Genomic DNA, 10,736 nt, shown 5'->3' with positions numbered 1-10,736 from the left:
TGCTCTACCTCCTAGGCTGTGATGCTAGGGAGAAGGGTGACCCTCAGACCCTTCCTCCTTCAGGCTCTAATTTACAGCTCCTCCCCCTCCACCTGCTGGGCCCTGACTCTCACTTCCTGCCCCACTCCTGGACCAGCCAGTTTGGGCAGTGCCTAGGGAGCCCAGAGAACCAGCTCTTCCCAGGGACCAGCTGCCCCGCCCACCCTGGCCTTGGGGGTTAAGCGAAGCCCAGGTGCCAGCCTTGCTCCTCAGCTGCTCCACTTCCCCGGTCTCCTTCCAAGCCTCGCCCTCAGATCTGCCTCTTCCTCCTCCCCAGCTGCCTCTAGTCCCACGGCCCCCAGGCCTCACTTTCTGCTCCCTCTCTCAATCTTTCAGACCTCTCTTTCACAGTTCAGCCCCAACTTCTTGCCAAATCAGGCCTAGTCACCTTCCAGCCCTCCAAGATCCCTAGCTGTTCCCCAGGTTCTTCCTTGCTCCTGTGCCAAGGAGGGGTTGGCGACCACCATGAGGGGTCCTAATTCAGCCAGGTAGACCCGAGGGTCCACAATGAGAAACCCAGAATTGGATCCCAAACTGCTCGGAGGTGGCTGACACTCCTAGGACCATCCTATGAAATAAAAGTGCTCTGACTGCAGAAATCCAGTTCACTGCCTTCCCTCCTCCGGGCCTTACAACTACCCTGGCATCAGAATGGGCATTTAGCAGCCCTGTGTCCCACCGGCATTCAGAAGGGAACTGAGTCCCATGGGGGTAGCCTGGCCCTGCCAGAAGCCCCAGGTTCCAGAAGTCTCTGGCCATCGGCCAACTCCTCACGACCCTGCCATAGCTGTTCAAACAAAGCAGAAGAACTTTTTCCAGCGGCAGCGGGAGAGGGTACGCACACCCTTGGCATTCAGCTTCTTCTCCAGCCGGGCCTTGTGCTCGATGGCACTGAGAATGGCCGAGTCAAACACCTCCTTCAAGTTCTTCTGCGTTAAAGCCGAGCACTCCAGGTAGCAGCAGGCCCGGATCTTCTCGGCCAGACCCTGGGCCTGGGGTTGGGGCACTGGGCCCTCCCGGCCCCCCTGGTCCAACTGAATCAGTACATTGACATCGTCCCGCAGGTCGGCCTGGGTGCCCACCAGCAGCACCGGCGCCTGGGGATTGTGAGTGCGGATCTCCGGCAGCCATTTCTCCGTGATGTTTTGGAAGGAGCTGGGCTGCACCACGCTGAAGCAGGCAAGGAAGACGTCGGTATCGGTGTAGCACAGAGAGCGAAGGCGGTCAAAATCCTCCTGGGGTGGAAGGCCAGGGTCGTCAGGTTAATAGGCTAATTCCCTGCCACATGGAGCAGGAATCCACTTTTCACCTAGGATTTGTAACCAGGAGCCCGAGGCCTTACCCATTCCTGCTCGACCTAGGGTTCCCCCAGTCTCCAGCCCACCTCCCCCAAGGCTGCCCCTAGCTTCTCACCTGTCCCGCAGTGTCCCAGAGTTCAATGCGCACGGGGGCTCCATCCACCAGGACTTGCACTGCAGGGGCAGGGACCGAGAAGCCTGAGTTAGGAAGCGCGTCCTGGGGCCCGCCAGGCCCACTGGGCCTCACCAGCGCCACCTCGAGGCCTGCTCCCGCCTCCCTCCCCAGGGGCTTCCGTGGCCTCCCGCCGCGGTGCCAGCCTCGGCTCCCGGGTGCACCCTCCCCACCCCGGCTCACGCGGCCGCCGGGGCCGTTGAACGTACCGGAGAAGGTGTCCAGAGCCGTGGGCCGGTAGCACGCGGGGTACCCATTGCAGGTGTAGCTGACGATGAGGCTGCTCTTGCCCACCGCGCCGTCGCCCACCAGCACACACTTGATGCCCAGCTCCGGGGGCGCGCTGCCCCGCCGCGGCGGAGGGGTCGGGGCCCGGAGGGGAGGCGGCTCGGACTCGCTCAGATCCCGCGGGGGCATGGCCCGCTCCAGGTGCAGCAGAGGGGCCAGCCCGGAACGAGGCTCCGCTTCGCTCGGGGAGCAGGTTCCTCCGGCTGCCTCTGGCTGCCTCTGACAGAGCCGGTCGAGGCTGGGCGCGCCCGCTGGCCGCTACCCGCCGGTATATGTGAGGCCCCGCCCATTTCATCTGCATATCCCGAGCGGCCCCGGGCCCCGCCCACCGGCCTGGCAGCCTCCACCGCTTTGCTCTGCCGGACACCGCGCGAGACCCGCAACCTCAAAAACAGCAGGCGAATAAAGCCAGGCGGAAAGCTGACGCTCAATGCCGAAGAATCGCCAAAATAAGGCAGATCTAGGTACCTTGGCAGAGAAAGAGGAAAAAGCAAGCTGCAGAACACATAACACCGCATGAGCCCACCTCTGTTCAAATTAAAACAAAAACCTACATGCACGAGAATAAAAAAGTCTGGAAGGGTAGGCCCAGAATTGGTAATAGTGGTTACTTCTGGGGAGTTGGGGAGAAGAGGAAGAATTTCAAATTTCTGCTTTGTTATTACAAAAAAATGAAATTTTTTACAATCAATCATGTATTATTTTATAATAATTTTATTAATAAGATGCTTAAAAAGAAATATCCAGATCGTGAGTGAGGCAGAGAAACTCAGGCATAAGTACAGCTTGCAGGAGCAGCTTCTATGGTAGAGCTCCCTCTAGGCCCAGCCTGAAGGCAGGCTTTAAATACTTTCACTGTCCTCTGCTAAGGGAACTCTGGGTGGTGGAGAAGCAAGTTGGAGTGGAATTTCAAGGACAGTTCCCCATTTGAATGTTTTGTAAGTCCCCAAGACAGCTAGTATCAGTATTTTCATCATCATCAAAAGCACATACTAATTTACCTATTTGCAGGTACAGTTCTGGGTCACTCACTGTCCTTGTCCTAGAAGAGTTCACAAACTGAGACAAGATCTTCCAAGTAGCCCTGGGAGGTCACTGAGAGAGTGAAGGAATAGTAGCCTGATGCTAATTCATCTCTTTATTGCAGCCACACCAAGGGACACCAGGCCCGCCGTCCTTCCTCTGATCCCTAAGGCGGTCTTTCATCTCAGCCTATACAGAGGTCATTGAAAACACCTTAGCACAGGGCGTCAGCCATTCCTGGGCTTTTGCACGCCCGAGAGTGTTATTTGGGACTGTGGTGGGCAGGAGGGGAGGGTTGAATATCAAAGAAAAGAGAGAATGCTATTTCCCAAAGAATCGGTGCAATAAGAATCCATAAATCCAAGTCTCTAAATCACTTGGAAGATGTCTCAGGATTCCTGATTTTTATTTTTGAGTGGAAGGAGAGGAAAACAAGTAGAAAGTTGCTGATTTAATCATTAAAGATCCCCATCCTACCATTCTGTAGTATCCACTTCTACATCCCAGTGTCTATATTCTACATTCCCTTAGCCTGAATGTCGGGGGCTGCTACAAAATTGCTCACTGTAGACCCAAAGTCCCCAAAGACTTCTCAGACACATCCATGTAAGTTTGGTCATCTGGCAAATTAAAGAGACCCCAGAGTGTTGCCCTGCCACTGTATCCTCCTAGAAGGTCCAAAGGCTGTTGTTTTTTCTGTCCTGGAAAGACAGGCAAAAATGGGAAAATGAAAAGAGCTGGACATCAGGAGACTTGTCCCAATACTCCCAATTTGTCAGCTCACTAACTATGTGACACCACCCACGCTCCCCAGGAAATCACTTGATCAGTCTTGACTCTGAAATGACAGGTGAAGTTTGCGCCTCTCTGAAAACCCTTCTGGCCCTAGGAATCTGTGATTCAGGAATCCTAGGAAAGTTGCCCCAGCCCAGGTTTCTGAGATAAAACTAGTAAACACACACACCTGCACACATGCACACACACGCACACACACGTACAGTACACACATATTCTTTTCCACAATGCTCTTGTCCTTTTACCTAGTTTTATTGTAGTTGTAAGTTGGAAGGTAATCCTCTTTAATCTTTTCTGCAGGTAGGAGTAGTATAAATACTAGACAAATGGATATATTGAAGTTTTCTCTTTATAAGACAGGGGGGTGGTATCTCCTGGGCATGGGTGACAACCTGACTTGGCCTCAGATGAGCCATTCTCCTCTGGCCTCATGGGTGGAGACATTTTCTGACCTAGGTCCCTGTGTCTGAGCTGGTTTAGGGACAGTCTTGTCAGCAAGAGGGGGAGGGAGGAGACAACCTGGGGAGCTGATGAGTCACATATTTCTTGGCTAATGACTTGCAAATCTGGCTGCTGCTGCCGGGAAAGTCCCCTCCTAAGGGTAGATTGGGCCTGATCCCTCTCCATCTGCCAGATCTTCTGCCCCAACTTCCAGCCAGACACACATTCACTAGGATTAAAACTGGGCCCTGATATTCTTCTTGGTAAAATGGCTGATTTCTCCAAGGATTGGGGCAAGAAATATATAAGATGCACCTGGAGCATACAGAAAGTAAAGAAATGCTTAAAAAAAAAATTCCATAAAGATTGTGGGGGGGGGCATGTCAAAGGGACACAGGAACCGACTGAAAGAGCTCCCAGTGGCCAAAAATGGAACAGTTTAGGCAACAAAACAAAGTAGTATTGGATTATAACCCAAAGTATAAAATAAGACATACCTCATTTTATTATGCTTTCCTTTATTGTGCTTTGCAGATATTGCATTTTCTTTTTTTTTTTTTTTTTACAAATTGAAGGTCTGTGGCAACCTGCATCGACCAAGTGTATTGGAGCCACTTTTCCAACAGCATGTGCTCACTCTGTGTCTCTGTGTCACATTTTGGTGATTCTCTCAACATTTCAAACGTTTTCATTACTATATCTGTTATAGTGATCTGTGATCTTTAATGTTACTATTGTGATTGTTTTTGGCCACCACAAACTGTGCCCGTATAAGACAGCGAATTTAATCCACAAATGTTGTGTACATTCTGACTCCTCCCCCAACCAGTTGTTCCCCCCTGTCTCTCTCCTCCTCAGGCCTCCCTATTCCCTGAGATGCAGCAATATTCAAATTAGGACAATTAATAACCATATAATGGCCTCTAAGTTTTCAAGTGAAATGAAGAATCACATATTTCTCACTGTAAATCAAAAGCTAGAAATGATTAAGCTTGGTGAGAAAGGCATGTCAAGAGCTGACCTAGGCCAAAAGCTAGGCTTCTTGGGTCAAACCACCAAGTTGTAAATGCAAAGGAAAAGTTCTTGAAGGAAATTATAAATGCTACTCCAGTAAACACATGAATCATAAGAAAGTGAAACCGCATCACTGCTGATATTGAGAAAGCCTGAGTGGTCTGGATAGGAGATCAAACCAGCGACAACATTCCCTTAAGCCAAAGCCTAATCCAGAGGAAAGACCTAATTCTCTTCAATTCTATGAAGGCCAAGAGTAGTGAAGAAACTGCAGAAGAAAAGTTTAAAGCTAGCAGAGGTTGGTTCATGTGGTTTAAGGAAAGAAGCCGTCTCCATAACATCAAAGTTATGCTGCAAGGTGAAGCAGCAAGTGCTGATGCAGAAGCTGCAGCAAGTTATCCAGAAGATGTAGCTAAGATAATTGATGAAGGTGGGTAAACTAACCAACAGATTTTCAATGTACACAAAACAGCCTTCTATTGGAAGAAGATGCCACCTAGGACTTTCATAGCTAGAAAGGAGAAGTCAATGCCTGGCTTCAAAGCTTCCAAGGACAGGCTGACTCGCTTGTTAGGAGCTAATGCAGCTGGTGACTTTAAGTTGAAGCCAGTGCTCATTTACCATTCTGAAAATCCTAGGGTCTTTAAGAATGCTAAATGTACTCTGCCCCTGCTGTCTAAATGGAATCACAAAGCCTGGATGAGATAGCACATCTGTTTACAACATGGTTTAAGCCCACTGTTGAGACCTACTGCTTAGGAAAAAAGATTCTTTTGAAAATATGACTGCTCATTGACAATGCACCCAATCACCCAAGAGCTTTGATGGAGATGTATGAGATGAATATTGTTTTCATGCATATTAACACAGCATCCATCCTGCAGTCCATGGATCAAGTAGTCATTTTGGCTTTTAAGTCATATGATTTAAGAAATGCACTTCATGAAGTTATAGCTGCCATAGATAAGGATTCCTTTGATGAATATGTCAAGGACAATTGAAAACCCTCTGGAAAGGGTTCACCATTGAGAACATTCAAGATTCATGGGAGGAGATCAAAATACAAAAATTAATAGGAGTTTGGAAGAAGCTGATTGCAACCCTCACTGATGACTTTGAGGGATTCAAGACTTCAGTGGAGGAAGTAACTGTAGATGTGGTGGAAATAGCAAGAGAACCAGAATTAGAAGTGGAGCCTGAAGACGGGACTGAATTGCTGCAATCTCATGATAAAACTTGAAAGGATGAGGAGTTGCTTCTTATGGTTGAGCAAATGAAGTGGTTTCTTGAGATAGAATCTACTCTTGGTGAAGATGCTGTGAACATTGTTGAAATGAGAAGAAAGGATTTAGAATATTACATAAACTTAATTGATAAAGCAGTGGCAGGATTTGAGAGAACTGTCTCCAATTTTGAAAGAAGTTGTACTGTGGGAAAATACTATTAAACAGCATTGCATGCTGTAGAGAAATCTTTCACGGAAGGAAAAGTCAATTGATGCAGCATATTTCATGTTGTCTCATTTTAAGAAATTGCCACAGCCACCCCAACCTTCAGCAGCCACCACCCTGGTTAGTCAGTAGCCATGAACATCGAGGCAAGACCCTCCACCAGCAAAAAGATTACGACTCGCTAAAGGCTCAGATGACGGTTAGCATTTTTTAGCAAGAAACTATTTCAAATTCAGGTATGTTCATTGTTTTTTTAGACATAATGCCATTGCACACTTAATCAACTACAGCATCATGTAAACATAACTTTTATATGCACTGGGAAACCAAAAAATTTGTGTGACTCACATTATTGTGATATTTGTTTTTATTACAGTGGTTTGGAACCAAACCTGCAATATCTCTGAGGTATACCTGTAGATATCCATGAGTCCATACTAATATAAATAAATGATTGCATAAATAAATAAATAAATAAATAGGAGAGAATAAACAGATCTCCAATACAAAAGAATTCCAAATACTTTATGTAGATACTCTGCTCTCAAGGAGATGGAGTGTAACTCCTTACTTCCTAAGTGTGGGCTGTGAATTGTGACTTTCTTCCAAAGAGTAAGTATGGAAAGGGGAAAAAGTCACTTTACAGTAGAGAAATCTGACAAACACTCCCTCAGCCAAGTGATTAAGGGCATCATCAACAGTGACAAGTCATGTTGATATTATATACCCTTGATATGATATGATGATAACAATATTTTACCTGTCAAAAACCCATAATCTTGAGAAAAATGTCAGATAAATTCCAATAGTGGAGCATCCTACAAAATACTTCATCAATATTTTTCAAAATTGTTAAGGTCATTAAAAAAAAAAGAAATGCCTGACAAACCGTCATAGCCAAGAAGAGTATAAAGAGACATGACAACTAAATGTAATGTGTTATCCTAGTTGGGATCCTGGAACAGAAAAAAGATGTTAGGTAAAAATCAAAGAAATCTGAATAACACGTAGACTTTAGTTAATAATGTGTTGATATTGGTTCGTTAGTTGTAACAAATGTACCATATTAACATAAGATGTTAATAATAGTGGGAAATGGGTATGGAGTATATCGGGAACTCTCCGTACTATCTTCTTAGTTTTTCTGTTAATCTAAAGCTGTTCTAAAATATAAAGTCAATTTAAAAACAACAACTTGGCCCTGACCTTAAATCATAGCAGCAATAACATCTTGCTTCCAAAATGTCCAACACAGTTGTATGGAGCTTTAGGCTTGTAGAAGCTCTTTAGTTTCAAAGGCCAAGTAAGTTTCCTGGGAATGGGATGGGGGTGCTTCTTCCCATTTTCTCCTTGACTAGACTGCAGCCTAGAGGAGTCAATGTAATTGCCCCGAGATCAAATGAGCCAGTAAATGGCAGTTAGTTCCAGAATCAGCAAGCCATACATCGACCCTCGGGTGTGGTCAAATTTTCAGTTCCCTTATCTTGTTTAAATTTACTGCAAACATTGGGATACCTATAACAAAACCTCAACTCAATAAGAATAAACTGAAAGAATTCCACCTCCACTCCACCACTATGATTTTCATGCTTCTGTAAAAGGGGTTAACAAAAGAATAGCAGTTGTTAGAAATTTTATTCAAAAAGATCAAAGCAGTGGCTTTTGTGAGTTAAATGCACTTGTTTTGGTCTTTTCCATTCCTTCTGCCTACTCCACTCCAAGACCCCTAATCAGGCCTGCCACCCAGAGACTTAGATGAGACGGTCAGAAAGCTTTGAGGGAAGAGGGGGAGGGAGGATGAAAGAAAAATAATTTTATGATAAACACTTATTTATCATCATCATAATATTAAAATTAGATCTCACACCTTTTGAGCTTTCTAGTCAACTGGGTCCCTGGATGTTTTTCTCAACTGTCCTGGGAGGGTATTTGTGGCAAATTCAGTGGCCTGGGCTGAGTCTGCCCCATGGTGCTCTTCTGGAGTGGGGCTTCCCTGGCCAGCTGGGCCAGCCTCAAGGACCCCTCCGGGCTGCCCTTAGACCCTCAACCAACAGCTCAGGGTCAGGGCTGCTCCTCTGCTCCCCGCCTTCCCCTTGCCCAACACCCAGGCTCCTCCATTCCTTTCTCTGACCTCCTCTCTCTAACCAACTGATCCCAACTACAACAGCCCAGACCTTTCACTCAAGCCCTGGCTAATATTTTCAAAGGCCTATAGGAGTTGCCACCTAAAACATTTGTCTAAAAGGACTCCAGTCCCCTTTAATTAACTGAGCTCCCCCCTCCAACTTCCTTATTTCTAACAATAGTAGCTCAATTCTCTCAGTCAAATGAGTTGGAAGGAATTGGGGCCTTGAACAGGTTCCAAACCTCAGAATACCCTTGGACTCACTCTCTGTCTTCCTCAGTCTTCAGTTCTCTCTTTCAAGTGTTTCACTCCCTCTCTTCCTTTCCACATCCTCTGCCACAGTAATCACCTCCTACTCGTGTCTTGTTCATTTCGAGTCCACCCAAGCTTCCTAAAACAAATTTATTCTGTCATTCTCCCACTCGAAAACGTCCAGTGAAGCCCTGTTATCTTGGCCACAGGACAGAGCCTACGCATCTTTGCCTGGGATCACCCATCCTCTGATTAGAGTACACCTGCAGGATGCAATAATAAGCAGCCACTGAAAATGATCCCTAAGAGAGTTTTCAATTATGTGGGAAAATGTTATAAGATAATGCTAAGTGAAACAGAATTATATAAACAGTTCGAGCCCAAACAGTACCCCCTCCAAAAAAATAAATTTACAATTAGAATGAAAGAGGGACCAATATGAAGGGCAAAATGTGGACAGTCCTTACCTCTTTCCTCTAAGTGGGAAGCTTATTTTGCCTGATGTAATGAGCTCCAAGCACGAGTCAGCTATTAATTTTATATTGCTTATCAATATTTTCTCTTTTTTCTACATGTCACTTTTGCAAAGAAAAAAGCTATTGAAATGTGAAATAATGATACTTATGTATTGTATATTTAGGAAAAAGAGGAGATGCATGTCAACCTGACTGCCTGTGAATAGCAGGATGGTGAGTAGTTTGGGTCTCATTTATTCATTCAGTGCAGTATCCTACGAACCCACTGTGGGCTAGGCACTGTGGAAAGTGCTGGGTGTACAGAGGTGAACAAACAGGGCTCACCTGTTCCCCTGACCTAGCTCCACCCTGCGTCAAATCCCACTTCTCTGAACTCATTGCCTGTTTCACTAATTTTGAGAACACTCTGTGTTTCCAATGTGCATATCTCATACCTCAACTAGACTGTAAACCACTGGAGGCCAGGGAAGGGCTGAGACACCTTCTAGCTCTTACTGCCCTAGCCCAGTGGCATTCCATTTAGTAAGAACTCATTAACTATTTGTGGAGTGAAAGAAAAAAAGAACGAAGAGGAACCTGCACATTTTGCCCAGATGACCGAAGATTAGTGGGCAGCCCCTCCTTCTCCCTCTTCTCCGGTTCCAACAAATGCAACTTGTCCCAGCCACATTCTTAATTGCTTCTCTTTGAAGTCTGGCTCTATGACCAAAAACTGCCTCTTGAATGCAAGCTGGTGCTGCTACCACTGAGGTCCTCTCAGGTCTCTGGTGTTAACCTTACAGCATATGTTATCATTCGATGATGACAATGATGATTGTGATGATGTTCATGATGAACATCAGCAATTTTATAAAAAGAGAATGCAATCAACAAGCATTCAATTAAAAATTGTATTACTCCAGTATGCACAGCTGTGTGATGATACTGTAAGCCAATGATTGTAAACTTCAGATGTTTTCTATGATATGTGATTATGTCCCCATAAAATTGCTTTAAAAATTGTGTTACTCCAAATTTTCCTCTTGGCATTGCTTATATAAATTCTTATTCCACATACCTGTCATCAGAGATGATATTTACATTGGTTAGGAATTGGTTTGGCCTCAGAAAAGATGCCAGCCATTTGTTGTAGCAGCTTTCTAGAAGACCTTTGCTGGGCCAGACATTAGCTCTTTGATGTCTGGATCCTGGGGACGGGTGACAGGGAAGTACACTGCAATCTGGGGCACACCTGGGAAAGTGGATATTTACCGACCAGTATAGAAATATTTCAATATTTTAATAACTGGTGTGGCCATACCAGTTTATACCTGTCAACTTCATCAGTCTGGTTGGATTTGAAATGAACCTGAAGAAACAGTT

The 10,736-nt window shown here is 45.7% G+C and overlaps 1 protein-coding gene across 1 annotated transcript; it reads right to left on the bottom strand.

Annotated features, from left to right (window-relative positions):
• On the bottom strand, positions 1-2,262 carry RHOV (ras homolog family member V). Its single transcript, XM_037834283.1, has 3 exons — positions 1,719-2,262; positions 1,453-1,511; positions 1-1,274 (listed from the first exon to the last, which is right to left on the bottom strand). Exons 1-3 carry the CDS (start codon positions 1,924-1,926, stop codon positions 831-833), a joined length of 711 nt encoding a protein of 236 aa, XP_037690211.1. The 5' UTR covers positions 1,927-2,262; the 3' UTR covers positions 1-830.
• Between the last annotated feature and the right edge of the window lie 8,474 nt (positions 2,263-10,736).

This window comes from Choloepus didactylus, chromosome 4 (assembly GCF_015220235.1).
Source record: "Choloepus didactylus isolate mChoDid1 chromosome 4, mChoDid1.pri, whole genome shotgun sequence".
NCBI lineage: Eukaryota > Metazoa > Chordata > Mammalia > Pilosa > Megalonychidae > Choloepus > Choloepus didactylus.
This window is presented reverse-complemented; position numbering and strand designations above follow the sequence as displayed.